The sequence below is a fragment of the Apostichopus japonicus genome, chromosome 18 (genome assembly GCF_037975245.1).
Source record: "Apostichopus japonicus isolate 1M-3 chromosome 18, ASM3797524v1, whole genome shotgun sequence".
In the NCBI taxonomy this organism is placed as follows: Eukaryota; Metazoa; Echinodermata; class Holothuroidea; order Aspidochirotida; family Stichopodidae; genus Apostichopus; species Apostichopus japonicus.
In genome coordinates this window covers 3,792,501-3,816,963 of record NC_092578.1, presented here as the reverse complement: position 1 = coordinate 3,816,963, position 24,463 = coordinate 3,792,501, and the positions used below count along the sequence as shown (strand labels likewise).

The following is a 24,463-nucleotide window of genomic DNA, read 5'->3' as shown; positions in this document are numbered from 1 at the left end:
ATACAAGTTTTGAAATGGTATATCCTACCCAACACATGATAGCTGAGTTCTTGGCCTGTCGTGGCACTTGCAAACTTCCATATCATGACCGTTTAGAGTTTGAACTAGAAGAGCAAAGTTAAGCATATACTGAACCCCAACCCTTCCATCTGCTCGCTCGGAGTAATATCAATATTTAACCAGAGATTTTCTAAAACTATTTATATCACCTTCAATCTTCCCTCTATTTTCACACCATATGTACTTTAAATTATGCTGTTTCACATACAGTCAGAAAAAATGCAAGTAACTGATAAAATGCAAAACAAGCATTACATTAAGTCATTTTAGCTTTTTCCCCCCGACAATGGTTAACCTTTCGAGCGGATGACCATCACTCTAATCGTGAAACGGTCTTCGAACATTATCATACTATACAGGTATACAATATAGTTGAAAGATTTATAAGTCCGTCATTGTAATTGTATGTTAGAATGTAGTTGCCTTGTACTCATACTCGCCATCTTAGATTTGTACTCCATGTATGTTGTACTCGAGGTATATTGGAAATCTTATATACATAATAATGCAAGACTAAGTATACCTACTCGCACTCATGCTGTTGTATATATACCAATAGTATAGTGATCTGATATACATTTATTTACACACAATCTGACAATAGGCTAGACAAAATAAGATAACCCTATATCTAACCTAAAAGCCTAAAACAAGTGTCTTGGATGACTATATATTACTATATATATGTATATATAGATAGTTTTAAATCTTGATTATAAATGCTAAGATACATCAAATGAAATATATCATTGGTTTACAAAGTGTAGGCTGCTTGGCGTCAACCTTGTGTAATACTATCTTCGCTGTACGAAAGTGAATACAAAGCGACAGTGAAAAACCTTTTTAACTAAATGAAGTAGTTTACGTCCCTATAGATTGCATGCGACTTTTGTGAGTTGATTTGGTCCTAAAATATTTTATCTTATCAATTTACTACATCGTTCGACTCCAACTCGTTCGGAACGTCAAATGTGACAAAGTCTCGGGAACAGGATGTTTAAGATGTCAAGCCAGTGAGTATCAGAGAGCTCTTGAGACGATTGCTAGTTTCTGCGACACTGAAAGCACATGACAATCTGTCTCCAAGGAACGCTAGTTTTTGCAAGGTAAGTTCATATGACAAATCCTACAAGAACGTCCATGCAGGTGTGGTACGCAGTGGAAGGGCGGATTGGAAATGGCTTTGATAAACTTACCTTCTCGGTCTTGCTTATAAAGTGTTTTTATACACTAAATAAAACAAATATATATATATATATATATATAAATATATATATATATATATATATATAAATGTCATGCGTTATAATTACCTATATGTTGAAAGCATCCATACACCGATGGGCCTCGAAGTAATAACACCTGCAGGGAAGTCACGATATATGCGAAGAGAGGGAAGCCGAGGGAATGCCGGGCAAAACGTCATAATTGCTCTACTTCTCATTCACAGTACAACTTACATCGGGGGCAGCAGACCCTGATATCAATTTTCTCTGGCATACATTTGCATACATGAATACAGTACATATGACAAATAAATATGGTCTATACATGCTTGGAAAGGGTAAGAATAATTATAATTTATATAAAGTTGCAACAGTTAATGTAAGGAATAGTATTCCGTATACAGTATCCTTTCGATATTTTTTGTTAAGCTGTTAGTAAAGTATATATTAATAACGAATCTCATGTAGCCTATGTAACAATCTCATATACATAATCTCTGGCGTTCACATGCTTTATGTTCTCATTATTGTAACGTAGGCAATAGGACATATCATAGTTACCTATAAAAAATGAAAATAAACTTAAATAGAGACACTCTACCAATTTAAGAAAATATATCACTTGAAAGGTAGAAACGTAAATTCTCCACATAGAAAAGGCATTTCTGGACGTCCCTGTATACAAAGTCGTATATCTTGTGACATACCTGCTAATTTTCTGTTTCAAATCCCCCAACCTCCAAACTCCCCCCCCCCCCCTTCCACTTCTTACTGTGGTTTAAATATGGCGTGGTAATTTAAGAGAGACGCCAACATAAGTCGCCAAAATCTCTTGCGCACAGCAAAGGGAAGATCAAAAAACATTGTATAACCGTGCAGTATAACAAAACAAATTTTTCGACTGTAATAACATCTTAACCCATACGACTGTAAGATATTTTATATTACCCAGTGCGTATTAACCCCATTTGTACGAAAAATATAGCAAAAGCCTCGAATTATCTGACGAAAGTACGCCAAATTTCATCCCCAAATGGTATTTGCTGCAGTGTCATGTTGAGATTTGACTTTGGTCTTTGGAGACTATAATGTTTGTACAGGAACACTGATAAACGTTAAACAGAAATCAATAAACATACAGGTTGTTTCCAGACTGCCTTTTTCACCACACAGATATAATTAGTATGTGTATATAATTCGTTCGTTGAAAAGCAATAAAGAAGAAACAAAAACAATATTTCAATTCGCTCAAGACACGACTAACCAATAAATTCTACCTTGAAAACCGTTATACAAGTAAATATATATATAATAAACTCCCCAAATACTGAGAAAATTTAGGTTTACGTTGAGTTTGTAATAAAATCGCATTCAACCAGCCATCCAAGAAGATCAATAACACATTTATAAACATGTCAATATTAATTCATTATGATGATAGCCATGGGAAATGCTCTGTAACTATTGGCTCCTTCAAAGCCCAGTGAAAAGTTCATCCATAGAAGATGAATGACCTATCAAACGATACCTATATAAAAGCTAACGTCTGTCTGAGATTAGAGTTTGAAAAGGCATTTGATTCTGCCAATTAGTTTGAAATTAAGAAACAAATGATCTCATGTCGGTTGTCTTTTCAGAATTTTCGATTGTATATTAGTGAGGAACGTCTTTTTTAATTAAACAGTGTAACGTATCACTCGGTGACGTAATCACAGTTGCATGCTTCGGCGATAATCAAAGTTGACAATTAAATCACAAGTAACTTTACGAATTTTTCTTTTTCATTTCAATTTACATTTTATTTGGTTAAAAACAGGAAAAGCTGTATAGGAGAAATAAAAAAAGAAAAAGAAAAGGGAAACACGTCTTAGGTCTAGTAAACGTCGTGTAATTATATAGATAGATAGGTAGATATTTATATATATATATATATATAAATATATATATATATATATATATATATATATATATATATATATATATATATATATATATATATATATACTCATGATATGTACCTTAGGTCCACAGTTTATGGTAAAAAAGTGTATCTTAGGTCAACAGTGTACCTTAGGTCGACATTTCAGTGTCAAACTAATGTTTTCACTACCATTTTAAGACACTTTTTTATTGTCCTCTAAAACGTTCATTTAAAAGTTTTGCTTAGGGTCGGTTCAGGGTTAGGGTTAGAAAAAAGGGTTAGGGTTAGATTAAATTTAGTGTGTAAGTCAACTGTCGACCTAAGGTATGATCCATAGTTATATATATATATATATATATATATATTTAAGACGCAATACAAAAACACAGCAACAACAAGCTAACACCGTCACAAAACACAACGGCCATATTTTTGTGATTTTCTTGTCTATATCATTACACTAAAAACTATTTAATATCCCCTTGTCAACAAGCGTGAATACTAAATACCTTCAATACAAACCAGTGAACCTTTTTATTTATTGCCCCCCCCCCTCAAAAAAATATGGGGTCCAAAATTATCGATCATACATCGGCCTTTCTTTCGTCCCCTGACTGGCCCACCCAGACTGGCCCACCCCGTTGCCTTCAACTTATGAACAACTAGGCCCAAAAGGACTCCGCGTGTTAGTCAACATTACGTTTCATTCACCATGTCTTTCTACCCATTGCGATATTGTTAACGAAAAGGTTAAATCACAACAACACTCATACAATTGCACACTGCCCATTTAAAAATTAAATCAATAATCCCCCCCAAAAAATACAATTGATGGTCGTTTGATCCACACTGCAAAAGTCATATTTTTTTTCAAATATTTTCAAACGAAAACTTTCAAAAAAAAAAAAACATTTTATCGACAAAATTCCTCTCAAATCCTTCTGAAATCTTTACTTGTTTCTATTTTTCTTGCAGACTGACATTGAAAAGCAGTGATTGTTTTCCTTAATAACCCCTTCTAACGTCTGCAGGTTTTTTTCACCTTGCTAAGAGGCACTCAGGCGCAGCTGCAGAATTTTATTTCTCTCTCTCTTTTGAAGAAGAAATCGAATTTGCCCTTTAGAGACTAATTTTCTCCCTACTATTTTCTTCTTCTCATTTTCTTTTTCCTTTTCTTTTTACTTTTGGAAAGTAAAAATGATTCCGACAGCTGAGATAATTCTAGGTGGTAACTTTATCTATAATTAACACATATAGTCTTGACGAGGACTAACAGAAAAAATTAACGGCTCTGTTTTGAAGTGTTAACTATCACTTGGAATTTTGACGTACTCGTTTGGAATGAAGATAAAAAAAAACACTTCTTGAGAAGACAGTCCAGGGTAAAATTTTTTACTTTTGACAAATGAAAGAACGGCAAGTATGGCCTATACTAAAAGTATTCTGGTGAAATTTGTGTGCCGTTGAGAGGGAACATGAAGAACAGTGTAATAAGGCTGTCAGGTTAGGACAATCATCAAAGAGTCTCAAAGGAAACATGAAAATACAATAACTATCTTTAGCTCAAATGACAGAGATCTTTGTGATGATCAATGTCCCCAAATGTGTAACTAAAATCTTGCTTCCTTTGAGAGATATCCTAATTGAAAAGTTGTCTCTGCGGGGAGATATCATTTTTGTAAATCTGTGATGTGATAGTACCAATAGGATGCGAAACCCTTTTTACATTCAACATCAAACCATCGAAATAATGATAACTTCAATATATTTGATATCTCCAAAACATATTAAGATTGTTTCTCAGCTATACTCATGCAGGGTGGTTGTTAGTGCCAGTTGTGTTCAAGATCCATGAGGATGGTTGGGTATGTATGTATATATATATATATATATATATATATATATATATACAGCCACTCATTGGATATAGTGTTCATTGTATTAATGTACATATATATATATATATATATATATATATGTGTACATTAATACAATGAACACTATATCCAATGAGTGGCTGTTTTGTGTGACGAAGTGAAAAATACGAAATACCTACATTTTTGGATATAATAATGATAATAAATTAATAAAAAAATAAATAAAAAGAATCTGGCCTATTTATCTTACCCTCGATAACCAGAATGATCTGGTATGTATTCGAAAATAACTGTCAAACTTGATCCATCTTGATAGGTGTTTCGGTATTTAAAGGTTAGGCTGTCTAAATCTCTTAGGAGTAAGTTGACAGCAAGTGACAGCATGGAAACAAAATAATGAATAAAAAGTAAGGCAAGAAGAAGAAGAAGAAGAAGAAGTAGAAGAAGAAGAAGAAGATGGAGATGAAGACGAAGAAAGCTATGTGCAAGGGTGAACATGCATCGCCCCGGAGGACGAGCATTGGAAACCTATATCTGTTCATATAGAAGCCCAAAGCTATAATGTCAAGAACTTCATCGAGCTGAGAAACTGTCAAAGAATAAATTTGAAATACGAGAAAAATTTGAAAATTGATTTACATACTAATACTATATGAACGTCTGCACGATTAATTTTGTGGGAATAATAATATTTTTCGGTTTTCCTATGAGTTGTTTTGCTCCGCAGTGCATGACGTTCTAAAACGTTACACATTATAACGATGAAATGATAGTTTGTGCAAAGGGACTATACATACGCATTACGAAGCCGCCTACATAATATATTTTGTTGTTGAGATTATCATCAAGTACTGTTCAGTTGGTGGAGCCGGGAGGGGGAGCAGGGTCGGGACATGTACCCTTAACTTTGTGAAAGTCCTCAACAGACCTTAACTTCAAAAGATGGTACGCATGAAATTAATTTCCTCTCATTATACTTATCATCATGTTGATGACAAGGTAAACGACTAGTTGGACACGTTGATTGTGGTTCGCCAGCAATCTTTCCATCTCGTCTGATCTAATGATCTCAAGTCTTCGCAAGGCGCTACCAGAAGATTTACAGACCCAACCCCTCCCCTGTTACGTAGATACTTTTAATTAACGTATCCTGTATCTAAGCTTAATTTAAGTGTCCAAGTAAGTACAGTAATTGATATTACCCAAACAATTACAATTGTACAGATTGGTGCATGAAAGAAGGTGATTGAACGAGAATTATATTTGATCGAAACATAAAAAACGACGATATTTCCATTTATTGTCTTAACCTGGGTACGTTAGTTATTTGCATGATTTGTCTGTTGCCATTCCGTAACAACATTAACAAATCACTGTGTTATTATAACATAATAACTTATGCATGTCTTGAAAACTTCGTAATATCTCTTTGAATGTTACAGAAGCCATAAAGTGCCATAAAAGCTGTGATGAAATCTGCATTTTGTTTTTTAAATTCAGCAAAACTGCATAAATCATGATTTTTATTGCTGAAACTTTTGTAATAAATTATTTTATTAAGCCAATGCTAGGCAGTGATGTGTCGGTCATTGAAATGAACTAGCAGTGGAAACTCAGCAGGGCAACTAAGTTTTCACATTAATGTCTGAGTTCGATGACCATATAAAATAAATCGTCAGCTGTCTCCGTATTTCGTCCATCTACTTATTGTCTAAGTAGGGTAACTGCTACCCATGGGGAAATTTACATTCATGTCGATGTAAACAGCTGCATTCATCAAGTTTGCTCCTTACGACAAATCGACGCCTGTTGCTTATTTACAATCCTTCCTATATAATTAACATAACTATACCCTGTATAACTGTATTCCATATTTTATACCATGCTTTTACTTTCGAGAGATTTTTCTATGACTTTTTCGTGCCATTAATAACTTAAAACTACTTGGAGTGATTATGAATATTTTATATAGCGTCTGGTGAATGACTTTTGACTTAATCTATATGTCTTTTTGGTTTGTATGATAAAATTTAAAGTTTGGCCTTTCTCTGTCAATGGGAGATTGTTTCTGAGAAGTTAAAGTTACAAATCGTTGAAAAGTGGAAAATGCGTTAAAACATAGAATACTTGAAGTTGTCGGAGTTCACTTTTGCCGAATTCAGACAGACATTCTTGTTTTAACATGGCAATTTCGTCCATTAACCTTTAATTAAATGTATCATCACTTTATGTTATATTTATGGATTTCATAAAAACGAAAATGTGTCGTATAATATTGGCGTAATGACATGTAATGACCTTCGAGGTCTTCAACAACAACAACTGAGGTGCATTTGAATGGGACCGGGTTAGGTGCACTTGTGGTATTGGAGAGCAACCATCTTGCCTCGCTACAACCTATGCAGATGCTTTGGGGTATTAATTTTTTTGCTACAAAAACCTCCTCTTTGACTAGCAATCGTTCAATCGTGCTCAAGTTTGCTATATTCGCTTTAAACTATTTTATGCTCATCCAAAATTGACAAAGGTATTATCAATGGCATTTGCCGTTTTTTTTTATTATGTAGAATCCAACTTCTATGAAAGACAACATGATTAAATTGCAGACAATATGAACACACCTACGTCAAGTATGTGAGAGTTTTCAAAGATATTGGACAAACACGTATTAGCCTTCAGATGTTAATATAGAATAGAAATAAAAATACTCCCCGCCCCCACCCTGAAGTCTTTCCATGGCGTTCATAAATTCAAATTCCATAAATCCTGTTTTACGGTGCTTGAGAAGTATTTCACACTAAACAGCTGTCATATTTGACAGGCATTGCATACATGCCATTGGGTACTCTACATTAATATATTAACGAAATGAAATGGTTTAGAAAAGCCGTCAAATCTATCAGGTTTCCATTTTATAAATTATATATATATATACACATATATATATATACATATATATATATACATATATTTCATTAACATAAAGTCTGTTCAAAGTATCTCTTTCGAGATCCGGCTTTAGGAATCACAAATGATTTTCGAGTTGGTTAGCATCATGTTTGATCTCCAAAGTAAGGCAAAATATGTCACCAAAAACAGAACTAGTATTGTTCGATACAGATGACAAACGCCTACAGTGGAATTACGACCTTCCTTACCGGTTTAGAACCTCTGGACATACAATCAGCGTCCATAGCCTATTGGTTAGGGTGTCCGCGTACAGAGCGGAAGGCCCGTGGTTCGAATCCCGGTGGAGGCTGAAAGTTTTTTCACTGTTCTTGATTTTCCAATTCATTACGATTTTCATTTATATATATTCATTTGCCTTTGTCGTTTACCTCCATTGCATTAACATAAAGTCTGTTCACAGTATCTCTTTCGAGATCCGGCTTTAGGAATCACAAATGATTTCGAGTTGGTTAGCATCATGTTTGATCTCCAAAGTAAGGCAAAATATGTCACCAAAAACAGAACTAGTATTGTTCGATACAGATGACAAACGCCTACACAGTGGAATTACGACCTTCCTTACCGGTTTCGAACCTCTGGACATACAATCAGCGTCCATAGCCTATTGGTTAGGGTGTCCGCGTACAGAGCGGGAAGCCCGGGTTCGAATCCCGGTGGAGGCTGGAAGTTTTTTCACTGTTCTTGATTTTCCAACTCATTACGATTTTCATTTATATATATATATATTGGTATCTAATTTTATACTCAAATGTAAGATAAAGTTCATCTTTTACATAATTCCTCTTTTACATAGTTCTCCCTGCGCAAATGAATTGTTAAAAGTTGAATACCCTCGTATTTCTTTCTTTCGCGTCATGTTTTCCCCTCTTTCCTATTAAACATATGAAAATAAAAAAAAGTTGAAGGTTTACAGTCTTGTATGAGGCTAAAATAAACACGTTAAGGCGATAGGGACTTAACAACAAGCCCGAGTATGGAAAAAAAAGAGGGAAAATTAAAATTAAAAAAGACTATAAAAACGATAGGAAATGAAAGAAAAATAATACTGAAGGGGAAAAAAACGACGATAAAGCATTTTAGTTTGAATAGGGATTATTTTTGGTGACAATATAGAACTTTCACATGTTGATTGAAACCTTCGGGTATGGTTGTATACATACACTGATTGACAATCTATAGGTGATGTAAATAGAAGCTACAAGCACTCATGTACTTTTTATATATGATATAGTACTAGACTACGCATTAGTGTGATTGTACACCATTGATTGATGGCCTGGCTTTACAGCTATAAGGTCTACAATGAGTTTGATGTTGGAAGGCCTACGTCATGTTGGTGATGTGCAGGAAATATAGCATATCTTTGGTGAAGGTGGGACAGAGGAGAAATGAATTTGCATGTGGAGTATTGGTTTTGAAGAAAAAAAGCTCGTGTGACTGTCATTTGATTTCAGGGGCAAACAACATTCTCAACCTCAAATTCTGCGATTAACAAAAGGGCATCTATCCGAAAAAGAGACGTTCCATTACTGACTAAAAAGGGGAGCACTTCATATATATATTTAAAGGGCTACGTTTCAGGTTTTTCACAAGAGTGTGTGCGTGTGTGTCTCGCCCGGCTCCGCCGACACTAGCTAACTAATGTAAAAATTAAAAAAAAAAAAAAAAAAACGATTGCTTCTAAATATGGGTGGTCCTTCAGTATTTCAGCCTTGAAGTCGAGTTTTACTTTACTTCTCATACCTTACACTGTTAATTATATATATATATATATATATATATATATATATATATATATATATATATATATATATATATATATATATATATATATATATATATATATATCCGAGGCCTACACGAGGCTACTTCCTTTCTGAAACACATGTCGACACTGAGAGCACTTCATTGGAATTGACTTTCGAAAACGTTGACAATTACTATACAATAAGAAGAACCAGGGAGGGCCTCTTCAAACAAACAAACAAAAAATTTGAAAAATTGATAGATCTGTTTGGTGTGAATAATCGCACCTAATCATGGTGACAAAATTCACAGCACTCATTTGATCTCTTCGACCAAAGGCATGCATCCTTCATGCGAACTTAATCTAGGCCTTAGAGATGGCCATTTGGGATGCTTATGCATCCATTGAGAATGCCATTTGGGATCTATAGGGTGAAGGCAAAAGATCTTTGATAGGCAAGCGATGGCAATATAAGTAAAGAAGTCTCTTACTCTATTGTCGAGGTCAAATCAATAACAATAGTTGTATCTTCCATGTGTCACATATACATACACACATACATAAATATATATATATAATTATATACATAGATATGTGTGTATGTATATATGTGTGTGCGTTTTTGTTTTTGTGTGTGTGCATATATTAAATAGATGGCCTGGACTTTATTTATCAAAGCTATTCATTTCTCTGAAGTGGTCATGGTGATCCGTTCAATAGCAGCCTATGACATCCGAGCAGATCCCTAAACGTAAATCCAATCACGCCTAGACGGTTTCTCATCCGTTTGGCTTAAAACTCATATGTAATATATATTCCCATTCTCAAGAGATTCGTGCTTACTGCAGTATAACTGACACCGTCATGATAACATGAGTAGATCCCAAATGTATAAGGGAACTGAATGTTCGAGTGTATGGAACGCGAAAAGGGCCAACCCTATTTCGTTGCTAAGTTTAGACAACAACGTAAGTTTGAGCAACAACATTATAAAACAGCAGCAACAATTTTAGTTTAGACAGCAACAAACTTAGTTTAGACAACGAAATATGGTTGCCCTTTTCGCGTTCCATAGGAGTGTATCAGTGCAAAGAACTTGTTTGGTTTCGTATCTATCTTGGATGACTATTTTTTTTGGTAAAAAACAAAAATTCCATTCAGCTGTTCTGTCATGTGTACTTTTATATTACCGTTGATGAACCTATAGGATATTACAGTTTATGAAGTTTGAAGTATCGAATTGAAAGAAACTTAAATAAAATTAAATAAAAAGTAAAAAATAAAAAAAAGGGGGAAAAAAGGAAAAAAATTCAAAATTCAAAAATGAAAATGAAAATTGAAAAAAATGAAAAAATGAAATAAAAATGAAATAAAAATGAAAATAACATAAAACAATCCTTGTAGTTAAAAAGAAAACTCAGATCATTTGTTGAACAAGAGAGAAAAGAAACTGAAAAAACATAATTACAAGAGTCACCATATCAGTTATTTCAACATATTAAAACATACAAGCCATGCTTATGTTCGATTTGATCGTTTTCAACAAAACTGATCTTTCCTAAATTGTCAAAACCAAAACAAGTTATCCTTGCGATCCTCACAGCTGGAATATTCTTATTTGTTATCATCAATTTCAATTCTAAGGATGATATTTTAAGTTTTAATGGGAGTTTCAGCCCCGGGTGATTAAATATTAATGTATCACACACTCTTGGAGTTATCAAAACAGCGTTATGAGAGGTGATATTCCGGCGAATTTCTCTCCTGAAGAGACTTTTGTTTTCAGCCTTATCTTTAGCACGTAATTATTCAAGGGGTGTGGGAGGGGAGTGGGGGTGCAGGAGGTACCGCTTCAGGACCCGAGGTCAATATATCCCAGTAACGGCCGGGGGAAAGTAAATATATCGAAATTATTACAGAAGTATAGCGTTGCGTATAAAAACATTGATAAAATATAAGTCATATACACGCAAGCGAAGCGTGCTTAAATGTGTACATCAAGAAACTTAATTGTTTTATGTTCAGTTGTACTAACTTTTAGTGCAGAACAATAAGAACGGCGGGGTAACGGGGTGGTAAGAAGTTGCCCCACACCCCCCCCCCCTCTTCATGGGAACACCATATGTATGTAGCCTATCCTACATTGTATGTTAGATTCGTGGTGATAGGTGCCCATGTGAATTAACTCCCGGAAATAATAACTATACTTGATAGCAGCTACATTGAAATAATTAAAATAACTTCAAAGTATTATAATTATATCAAAGCTATACACTGTACCGTTAATCTCCATAAATATGGCTGGGAATATAAAATGATGACTAAACACAGCAAGCTTATTAAGCAGGTGTCTTTGACATGCTAAAAGATGGAGTATTTTATTGGTTTAATGAAATACAACTGGCATGCAACTAAACATTGGTTAGATTCGCTAATATTTCATAATTGTTTGTTGTTGCGTGTTTTGTCGCCCATATTAAAACAAAATATATTTTCTAATAGCAGTAGCGTACTTCATACTTAAGGGATCGACTTGCTATGTTAATTCATTGTTTAGCAGTTCAATTCCCCTTATCTGTACTCTTATATTCTAACTTTATTCTACAGAATCATTGCCAACAGATGATGATGTCTAGTTATGCTTATTATATTCAATTTTCTACATACTGGTTTATATGAATCAATGCCGACAATTTAGTTTTCATCAATTATTGAAAGATATCGTGCACAAACTTCTCCTTATATGGAAAACGATAAAACAACCCTTAAATCTCCGGGGATAATCCGGAGTATAACAGAAAATGAAAATTTATCGATATTTATAGAAAAATAATCTTTCTCTCGCCTTCTTCTAAAGAAAACAAAATCCTGTATAGGTTGCTTTGTTTTCATTTTTTCTTACGTACAGCGTTTTACTCTACTCCCTGTGGCACAACCTCGTGTAATTCTGTGGTAAAGTCCCCCAGAATAAAATCACGCGGGACAATCTCCCACCCCCCAATATATATATATATATATGTATATTTATATATATATATAATTGAAAACGTAATGAGAAGGAAAATATATATATATATATATATATATATATATATATATAAATATATATATATATATATATATATATATTTATATATATATATATATATATATAACCGCGGGAGGCCCGTGGTTCGAATCCCGGTGGAGGCTGAAAGTTTTTTCACTGTTCTTGATTTTCCAACTCATTACGATTTTCATTTATACATATATATATATATATGTATAAATATATATATATTTATTTCAAGAAGAGAAGATGATTAAGAAATGAATATATATATATATATATATATATATATATTCATTTCTTAATCATCTTCTCTTCTTGAAATAAGATGTCAGTAAATGCCTAAGGTTTTAAATCTAAAATAATCTCCATTGTAGCATAAATATTTTATCTTACGCTTAGCCTACGCGTGTAAACGATGCAACCGCCTAAGGTGTTTTTACAGCTATAATACTCTATATGCCATCTGATAGTCCTATAACTTACATAGGTCTTTCTGTCAAGAGGCACCAAAAATGCTTACGGCGTTGTTAGTAATTAGTTGAATATTTAATCATAATCCTTTCTCTTAGTATTCTTCTTAATCACACGCATACATATACAGAGGTTGATGGGCTATTTTAGCCTTTACTGATTGCAAAATGGCGGTTTTAAAAGTGGAAAAGTCGTTTATTAACAAATCAAGATGAACTGTGTGTGAGTGCGAATATAATGCACATGGCAGTGTGTATATGATAGGCCTATATACGTGGATTGATTACTAATCATCCTAAACTATGATCTCCGAAATTTTATTCAGTTTCTGTTTCAGATTTTTGGGTTTTTGATATAAAGGTTTAATTCTGTTTCATATTTTTTGTTACAGTAGACCGTTTATTAAAGGGGTTTATCTTTGTCTGTTGAAATTTTTCTTTTGAAAATATGAAAAATATTTTCTTGTGGAAAAATCTACTCTTAACATAGGCTAATAACACTTTCTTCACGTATATACGTATATGCTTCACGTATTGTGCATATTGGAAGCGGCGGCTATAAATGTTTTATGTAAGGGCTTGTTAACTAATAGGATTACCTTCGCAGAACTGCAAGGACTCGTTAAAGGTAAACAAATATCAGGATTAGCCTATGTTTGTCAAGAAATAAAATAATCTTCATATATAGGCTATCTGACGGGTTTTATTGCAAAATGACTATACCTTTTCCTCAAATTTTCCGTAAACATCATCAAACCCCATAATTTATTGATCATACGTCAGTATAACCTCAGTAAGTGGACAGCACTTACACGTGACTAGACTAAAAATTCAATCTGTGTGTGATTTAGATTTTTCCAATTATCCGCTGATGGTATCTTCTTGCATTCCATGGTCGGTAATTTGACCGAACCGAACTCAAAATAACATCTTAATGATCAAGCTAACATCCCATGATCGTTTTCACCACACACATATATATATATATATATATATATATATATATATATATATATATATACAATATATATATATATATATATGTGTGTGTGTGTGTGTTTAATAAGTATATAGAGCAAGTTTATATTAATGTTTCCATATTAAACATTGTCTTATTTAGACCTTTTTCATATACGTTTTAGTTCCAAGTGAACCGCAAATGAAAAAAAGAAGATCTAAAAGGTTTTCGCTAAAACTTTTACAAATAACTTTTTTTCGAAGAGACATTTATCTAGTCAAGCTAATTATGATGTAAGATATTAATGCTGAAAACATTGGAAAAATGATCAAATAATGATAAAAATGGCACTTTAAAATGTTGAAAAAGGAAAAAGGAGAGAAAGATAAAACTACTGGACCTCGTGCAAAAAATCAAGTAAAAAAAGAGAAGAGAAAAACACGTTACCCTAGATACGAAATAAAATTTTAGTGGGAAACGTATTTAATCAAAGAGATTTTAACCTAACCAGAATAAATTATGCTTACTCTCTAACCTTAAACCTGGACTGGTTAAGAAGAAGGTAAGAAAAACGATAAAAAAAAGCAAGTATGCATCCTGTATAGATTTGTATATATTTCCAAAGCTTATACACAAAATATCATGTAACCCCGAAAACGAAATAAAATTTAAGTGACAGCGCTCTTGAAAAGAGATTTTAACCTTAATATGCATAGACTCGGTTACTGTTTACATTGACAAATATAAGTGTATTGCTAACTATTTGGGGATGGGAAAGGGGGACGGTGAAGGGAGCATAGCAGCTCAAAATTATAGATTTAATCAGCGGATCATGAATGTAACTTAGTTAGCAGATTGGTTTTGAGTGCGTGCATGCAAGAAACATCGAGAGGTTAATTTGTAAGGTGATATTTTTGTCAACTGTTGCACATTATACTCTTCACTCAGAATGCTTTCTCATTCATCCATGTCACCACGACCGGTCAAGACTTAAACTAAACAACATGATTCATGCAGCAGAAATTAGTCATGATGTAACAGAGAGGGTAAACATTGAAACGTTTAATTTCGCGAACTCGCCCCCCCCCCTTCCACCCTCATTTCTTGTATAATGTAAAGCCGAACCGTTAAAAGTATACAATCAGTATCGTCTGCAGCTCACAAGATAATCAACGGCTGAATGTTAAGACTATCTATCGCATTAGAAATTGCTACGACATGAAATATACCATAGATATTACACAGGATTTAACGGTGAGATTAAGTTACCAGGTAACAAGTGCATGAACGCACACCATCAGTATATACGCACTACAACGGTCTTGATCATTCACCTTGTGACACGTCTGGGTATCAAATCCCTTCACATGTTTATTCACTTTTCAAACGCTTTGTGTCGTAAACCGGATGAGTTTTGTGGGTTATAACCAAGTGCAACACATATAGGACATTCCAACGCCTTATATCATAATACATTGTAAAAACTAAGAAGACAAACCACAGTGACAAATTGAAACTTGATGATTATTATTTACGGATTTAAAACTTTGTGGGAGGGGAGGGCCGGGGGTGGGGTGGTGCTGCCATTTATTGTCACAAGTTGGAAAAGTCACGTAATATTAATATAGTCTTGAAAATCCTAATTCTAACGAAATACAAAACGAATAAAAGTCCTTTGGCTGCCTTACTTAGCGAGGTACACTGAAAAAATAAACTAGTCAATATTGCCACGGACTAACGTTAAATTAGTCTATAACGTTAGTCAATGCACACGGACTAGCAAAAATCTTCGTTTCATCGCTGCTTCTTAGTTAGTTTACACTGACTAAGGAAAATATAATCGCAGCTTAGTCGGTGGCGACGGACTAAGGTATTTTAACCCATGGACTAAGAACGATACGGACACCCGATTAACGCCATAATCGTAGCTTAGTCGGTGTCGACCGACTAATGTATTTTAACCCAATTCGATTCACTTCAATTTGGAAACCGAGAGGCAACGGCAGCTTGCTGGGCTTGGCATAGTTTCATACGATCACTCTAAGCAACTTTCAACCGTAAATCACCCAAGAAGGTCTTTAGAAGAATGGAGGTATTAACTGCATCATCGGCCTACCTGTTATTCCTTTAACTTGAAGGTAAAATTAAAGTTAATTGTTAGGCCACTGGCACTAGTACCAAGGGCGGCGGAACCGGGGGGCACAGGGGGCACGTGCCCCCCCACTTTTCCTCAGGTTAAAAATGTGCCCTTTTTCTACATAAAAATTGAGGTGTCTCAAGTTAGCCAGAGGCCAGGGAACCAGAATGAACACTCGGGAAGGGCCGTTTCCGGCCATCTGAGGGGTTTGTAAAACCAAAAATTTTCTTGTACGCTCCGCGCCAACCGATGGTGGCGCTCCGCTCAGATAGTCGTGCATACAACTTTGCAAATCCTGGCTACGCCCCTGACCTTTAATGAATTTCTGTGGGTCAAACTCAAAGCTATTTCGAATGGGAAAAAAATTGTTAAGATATTAACAAGAAATAAACTCTAATTCGGAAGATCATTCCTTTAGCAACTAGCATGATTTCACCTCATTTTGTCTCAAAAGAAAACTTGTTCCTTGTTTCCCAATTTGCACATTGGATATTGCAGTGCTAGTATGCATATTTTCCTTGAGGGAGGGGGGGGGGCGTTGATGGAGTGATGTGTATACGCAAATAAGATAATACAATAAGAGTTATAAAGGGTACTAAATGTAAGGCTGCATCAGTCCAATCGAATTTCTGCAAAGTGCCCTTTGATGTCGGTGCCCCCCCAGATTAAAAGTGCTTCCGCCGCCCTTGACTAGTACTGTATTATGGTTAGTGTAACGCTACCGTTGTCACGTTGGCGTTTCGCAATACACAAGTGCAATGACAGTGAGTAGCCTATAGGCTTCTACTGGGTACTGCAGTGCATTCTCAACACTAAAGTGTGCATCCTAAACACCAATTAACAATGTGTTATGTGTGTATTGGGCTAGATTGAACAGTGGCACATAATCTTCTTATTTATTCCCAAACAAATGCTGGAACTATAAGGCTCAATAGTTTATTTGAAGTCTACACTCATTTGGTAAAGATTTCCTGTAATTTCCCATGTGAATCTAAATGGGTAGGCTTTGTGATATTGAATAAGCAAGGCTAGACCTTCAAACGTACAGTCACAGTAGGCTGAACAAATTATGTTGGCTAGTCAACGGTATTATATGTTGCGAGCAGTCAGGATGCACGCTTCAGTTCTATTTAACCTTTTCATTTATCATTTTTTAGTATTTAATTTCCGGTCACGCCCAGGAAACAATTGCGACATTCCTTCACGGTCGACTTGCTTACTGTAAGAAGTATTAACCGTTTTTTCTCAGGCAAGCTTGATAGTCTGAAGTTATTATAACATGTGCTTTTAGTATACTGCCAGAAGAGTAAGTTGTTGTATTTGTATTGATATTTTATGTAGAAGTAACGGAAAATTTAGTATGTTTAGTTTGGTCTAATTGCACGTTTTTTTTTCTGTCCAATGTAGTGCAGGGTTCACTTGCGCGAATTCAAATTATTCTGTTTATGTATATGTATATGCATCGATTCTTAGATTATGATGTTTTTTTGACATTTATTTGTAATTCAAGCATATCTGTTTAGTAGCAAAGTTTAAAGGTTAAGATTATTTAGTTTTCTCTTTTTGATCCTAGATTGAATGAAACTCATTGGCGTAAATAATAGATCAGATGATACAGTTTAACGCAGTTGCTAAAACTCTGGGTATTCTCTAGTCTTCGCCGGTCCATTATATACTTTAGTACTACTAGTAAGACTATATCAAAACGACCGAAGACAAACTTAGTGTAACAAAATACTGATTCTCCTCTAGCCTAGGTCTAAACAGGCTTGTTATGTGAGCAAGCAAAATAACAACTAAAAACGATTAGGCCTATAAATAAGTTGGCTCAGTGCATTTCTGTTTCTAAAATTTTATATTTTTAAAGATCATAAAAGCAAACAAAGATTTAGCCCATGTCTTATTATCTCTGTATTCTGGGCATTTGATTCTGGTTGCAATGGTGGTGACACTCTCGTTCAAATTTTCAGCTTTATACAGTCTGCTTCAAACTTTGGGATTGTTTTTAGAGACTATAGTGGAAGCAAATCTCACATAACTTTGTGGTGACAACTTTATTTTTTTTTTTTCAAATGATGAATACTTTGCTGTTTCTTTCTTCCAGCAGGAATTGAAAAGCCAAATATCTGTCATGGGTGAGCTTTCCTGTGATGTACGACACCAGTGTGGAGGCAACAACAGAAGAGGAGAACTGTGTTATATATGGCTTAAAGACATGTTTAAGATGATATATTGGTACCCTTCGCAGAACAAAAGAGTTTATCCAAGACTCCAAAAAGCAAAGGAACAAGTACCATAGAGAAAAAAGATGGAAGAGTGAGTTTAACTATTGTACCCAACTGTTTAATGATATTTAAGATACTTTTCATAACCTGTTTTAAATAAAAAAACAGTCTAGTATATCATTTACGTGCAAGCTTCATAAGTTTGGTCAAATTTTCACTGATCTGTAGAGGGGTAGTCGAGAGGGTTTGGTTAGCTGGGAAGGTAATGGGAATGTAAGGGATGGGCGGACTCTGGCAGTGGTGGCCCACCAATATAAAATACTGGAAATTCCCATCCCTTACATATGAAGTGATACCATTTTCCAGTAGTTTTCAACTGGTTACATCATGAGCTCATCTAGGTCAATAGGGGATGGGCATTTTGGGGGTCTACTGGCAGGGGTACCCCACCAATAAAAATTACTGGCAATGCCCATCCCTTGTATCTGAAGTCCTAACCAACATTTTCCAGTAGGTTTCAAGTGGTTACCTCATGAGCTGACCTAGGTCAGCCGTGAGGGGTCAATTATAGATCACTGGCAGGGGTACCCCACCACCAATAATTACTGGCAATGGCCATTTGTTGCTCTTGGGGCCATACCTGACACATTGTTCTTACTTTGATGTGGTTACCATGAAAGCTGCTCTAGGTTAGCTATTAGGTGACTTTAAAATTGCTCTCCCAGCCACATCCACCACAGTCGGTTTGCCAGTCATCAGGTTTCATATACAGGAATGCATTGTGAACATTGTGATGTACCAGGCAATTGGTTACCTTCCCAGCTAACCAAACCCTCTGGGATCCCGGTCTATTGGGATCATTATTAACATGATTAACATAATTATTAAGCTTTGAGAAATAACTTGGTGTTATGCTGTGCAAAGCTAATAATAATTTGGTAAAGCTGCTATTCCTGGCTTATAATTTGAGGGACCTAGATTTAAATGTATACCTCCCAATATGTTATAAACTTTTAATATAAATGTATGTTTATGATAATGTGAGTTATCATGTGCTATATCTGTATCTGTGCTTACACGTATATCATATTTTCTGTCCACAGGTCAATAATGGTGCAGATTTTGGCTTCCTGAAGACAAGTGGGAGGCCATTTGTAGTTAAGAGAAACACTCTTTGATCGTGAAGACTTAACTGGTGTCGATTTGGGGTACCACTTTAAAACGAAAGTCATGAGGAACCCTTGCCCAAGATTCAACTTTGCATTATTGTGCAGTGCTATACTTTTGCGATTCATGTTTGATCCATTAACTTGTCTTAACTTTGTTGGAAAAAAAAACAGATTTTCAGATTTTATTTACAGTGATTTCTTCTCTATCTGTCGAAAGTCAGCCTTTTGTAGACATCAGAAGTTTGATCAGAAATAAATACTGCCAACGTACACATTATTTGTGTTTCTTCTGCTCTCTTTTCTTTCAGTGATGCTAGTCAGTGAAACTAGTCGGGTTTAATTCTTTCAGTGAATCTAGTCAGTGCAACTAGTCAGTCGATACCGACTAAGAAAGGTTAGTCGGGAGAGGCACCATCCTGACTAATGTAAAACCTGCTATAAACTAGTCGGTGGCTCATATAAATTAGTCGGTAAAGACCGACTAATGTCACCAACTAATGTAACTGACTAATATACATTTACCAACTAAGAAATTGTTGATGGACTAAGCTGACGGACTAAGATGACCGACTAAGAAATCCAACTGACTAAGGAATAAATTAGTCGGTATAGCAACTGACTAAGGCTATGTTAGTCGGGAGAGGCACCAGATGGACTAACGTTTTGTTAGTCGGTGAACCAATTTAAGTTTTCAGTGTATATGCACCATTCAGTGAAACAAATACAGGGTATGTGTTATATATATGTGTTATATATATGTGTTATTTATATATATATATATGTGTGTTATATATATATATATATATATATATATATATATATATATATATATAGAGTTGGTTGGTTGGCGTCTATCTTGGCGCAGAGTGCTCTATGTCCAGTGGACAGAGCGGAATATATGTTACATATGTTATTCAACTGCAGTTGTCTGACGATCGCTATAACGCGTGAAACTCCGAGTTACAACTACTAGTGTTCCACTAGTCTCAACTAGTATCAACATATATATATATATATATATATATATATATATATATATATATATATATATATATATATATATATATATATATATATATAAATATATATAAATATAAATATATATTTATATATATATATATATATATATAAAGATAGATATTTTTTTTGGGGGGGGGGGGGGGTGAAAGGGACAGAAACGACACTCTTTCTAATTATTAATGGTCGAGTCCATGCATGGAACCATTAGAAAGTAAAATAAAGCAGACAAAAATACGTTGAGTTGAAACGATTCCTGTAATTATGGTAAAAAGCTATAAATCGACTTAAAAGAAAGGGCCTCACAAGCTTTAGCGTTTCTTGGAAGTACTTTTTGACAACATAAAATAAACAAGACAACGACTAGGGGGCTTTATGAAGGGTTCAAAACTACAGTACTAGTTTGTTTTTTTCTCTCGAATGCTTGTATGTAGGTCTTTACTTGTACTTCATATATTTGCAAAGTTGTAAGTATTTATTATTTATTTATTATGTGATTATTTTAATCCGTGTTAACTGAATTCACTCATCGCAGGATTAAAGCAACAAATCGTGCACCACAATAAATGTTTGAGAAATGACCTAAGGAAAACATGCTAACCAGTCAGTATTTATGTTTTCAATCAGTTTTATTATCTTCGAAACGTCCAACCGGTTTCTTCTGATTTAAAAACAAATCAATAAAACAGGGAACGCTATGTCCGACTAGCTCTCTCAACATTCTGTCAAAGACACGACCGTTCGTTATATATTTACGCGTAGTGATATTTAAAATGCTTCCCGATAAGAGATTTCATCTCGGCAGTATACTTGTACTTTTAATCAAAGTACGTCGATGGCGTCAAAATAATCTTGAAGTCGAGAAGTAGATATATAATTAGAATACTTAACTCTAGAAGCAGCGTCTGAAGCATATGAACCTAAGGGGGAAAATGCAAAGAATTATTATTCTTGTAAAAGGTCTAGTACTGTCTGTGTTTTTCATCAAAGAATCTTCGCAACGGAATAATAAAGGTCAGTTATTGAAAGTTACCGGTTCTAATCAAAGTTAACCTTGCAGTAACCGAACCTCCATTTCTTGTCGTTCCTATATTCGAGGTTCGCAGTGCTTGTTCTGAAGAACCCAAGCCACTTAATTTAATTGGATTAATTTGATTATGTTAATTATGTATGGAGTAATCACAAATCCCAATTGGTATATACACTAGGCTAGTGCCAGCAATGGAAGCGAGAGATTTATGTAACCTTTATCATATAGCGCACAATTTTGGTATAAGGAACGACTGAATGAGATACATGCAAAGACATACATACACACATAAATAAATATATACACAAAAGACACACACATATATATATATATCTATAAACATCTATATATATATATATAGATATATTAACATATATATCTATAAACATCTATATATATATATATATAGATATATAAACATATATATCTATAAACATATATATATCTATAAACATATATATATATATAAATATATATATATATATAAATATATATATATATAAATATATGTAAATAAATATACATATATATATATATAGATTTATATGGATATATATCTATATATATATATAGATGTATATATCTATATATATATATATATATATAGATATATCTATATGTGTGTGTAAGTACGTGCGTACATACGCGTACTTAAATACATATACATTTAATATATTTGCATAATATGTTATATTCATTCAGCATTTGTTGTTCTAAGAATGAAGCTGTGAACTACACCTTTCTTCCCTCTTCCCAGAATCTGAGAAAGAAAAAGGAAATTCTTTAAAACGCTTAAAGTTGGTAATGATCCTGTATCTTGTCTAAACCAAATTCCACATCAACAAACATTATTGTTCTCGCTTCAATTTCATTTAAAAATGCATGCATCAGGTAGACCTCTAAAAATCTCTCAACATGACATTCTTCCATATATTAATATACACAGGCCCTCCTCTCTCTATGGTAAAATAGAACTGTTCATGAATTAAGGATATACTTGAAACAACCAACTTACTTGTCAACTTATTTTGGGTTATTAGGATCTGATAAAAAAAAAGTTATTAAGAGCCTTTCGAGACCTCTTAACACAGAAACTCGATCTTGAATTATAAGACTGCACAAAAGGGAAATGTTAGAAAAAAGTGGGAAATTAGCAACACGTATCTACTTATTAACATTCTCAATCTTGTTTGATATACCTATCACATTAGAGAACGCCTCGAGGAGCTCTCTGGTACAAATATACCTATGGGTAATCCGATATTTGGCTATATACGTGACTACAATAAAGCAAAAAAATTTCCTCATTTATTTGATTGAGATTTTTTCGAGTTAACTTTCAGGAGAGACATTTATTACTAAAAGATAAACGTGTCCACTTTTTACGAGTTAGAGAAGCCATTTGTCGAAAAAATGCATATAAAGCTTATGTCATTTTACTGAAATAGAAGACAGCAGTGAAAAATATAAATCATTTCTAATGGAAAGTATATATACATATACATATAAATATATATATAAATATATATATATATATATATATATATATATATATATATATATAAATATATACTACTACTACTTGTCGATGGGTGCTGTTCTTTATGTAACCAGGGAGCTGCTATACTCTAACCCCTGATGTAACTGAGTTTCTTCTTGTTAATCTTGATTCTACCGTCCTACTTCTGCTACTTATCAGCGAAAGGAATGTAGTTCTCTCGTTTTTTCGGTCGAACTTACGGATACTTGATTTGGTAAATTGTTTCCACCACGGTGGTACAACCCCCCCCCCCCACCCCTCTACACCCGCCACATGACACCCGTATTGTCTCCTGTGGAGTTATGTAAAATGTATGGCACTGCATCCTTCACAATGCAAAATATAAAGTGTAAAGGCCTATTATTAAATTTACTAACAAAATTTAACCTTGTAACTAGACCTCGATTGCGTCCTCGATCTTATTTCAAGGATCGAGTCCGTTTGTTGTGAAACCACTTCTTATAATTGGAATATAGTAGAATGAAAACAAAAAATCGTAATGTGTATAGACCAGAATTCAATTTAAGCATCAGGAACAACCGCGGGTATAACCGGAGGGTGGGCTGAGGGGTCTCTCTATCTGCCATTCTTCAGTCTGTTCATGTATCTACAAACTGTCCATCCATCGATCACGTGATCGTCTCACCGTAAGGAAGAGGATTGAATAAGCATGATCGAATATGTTTAAATGAAAATGACTGTGGGGAAATTAGTTCGGACGACTTTTTCGCAAATACCACTCAGCATAATGTATACTCTCATATCATTATTCAAGGCAACCGTATTGACAGTAAATGAATAGTTCCTAACCTGTATCTGATATATGATATTCATATACTGCTCATAATGTCAGTATTAGATATTAAAAGAATGACATGACATTACAGTATAGAGACAAAAAAATGTCACAACGAGGCGTTATACAAAAATATACATATAAATACCTCTCGCAGGCTAAGAGGGTGGTTGTCTGTATATAGCCAATACTTTCTTGTGACAGTACTGACAGTAAGAATAGTTCATAATTAACCACATGTATCTGATATACTATATTCATACTGCTC

General features: G+C 34.3%; 1 protein-coding gene and 1 long non-coding RNA gene across 3 annotated transcripts in view; both read left to right on the top strand.

Moving 5' to 3' along the window:
• Positions 1-1,113: 1,113 nt before the first annotated feature.
• The window catches only part of LOC139958768 (uncharacterized), a 45,061-nt gene continuing 21,711 nt past the window's right edge, over positions 1,114-24,463 (top strand). The window contains exon 1 of the mRNA XM_071956097.1: positions 1,114-1,166. Coding sequence (XP_071812198.1) covers positions 1,129-1,166 — 38 coding nt within the window. The 5' untranslated portion in view covers positions 1,114-1,128. The remainder of the gene's footprint in view (positions 1,167-24,463) is intronic.
• On the top strand, positions 15,981-20,517 carry LOC139958700 (uncharacterized). Of its 2 annotated transcripts, none has more exons than XR_011789842.1 (3): positions 15,981-16,419; positions 18,523-18,734; positions 19,747-20,517. It is a non-coding gene; the product is annotated as an uncharacterized lncRNA (long non-coding RNA). The 2 variants fall into 2 exon arrangements; XR_011789841.1 differs by lacking the exon at positions 15,981-16,419 and adding an exon at positions 17,114-17,724.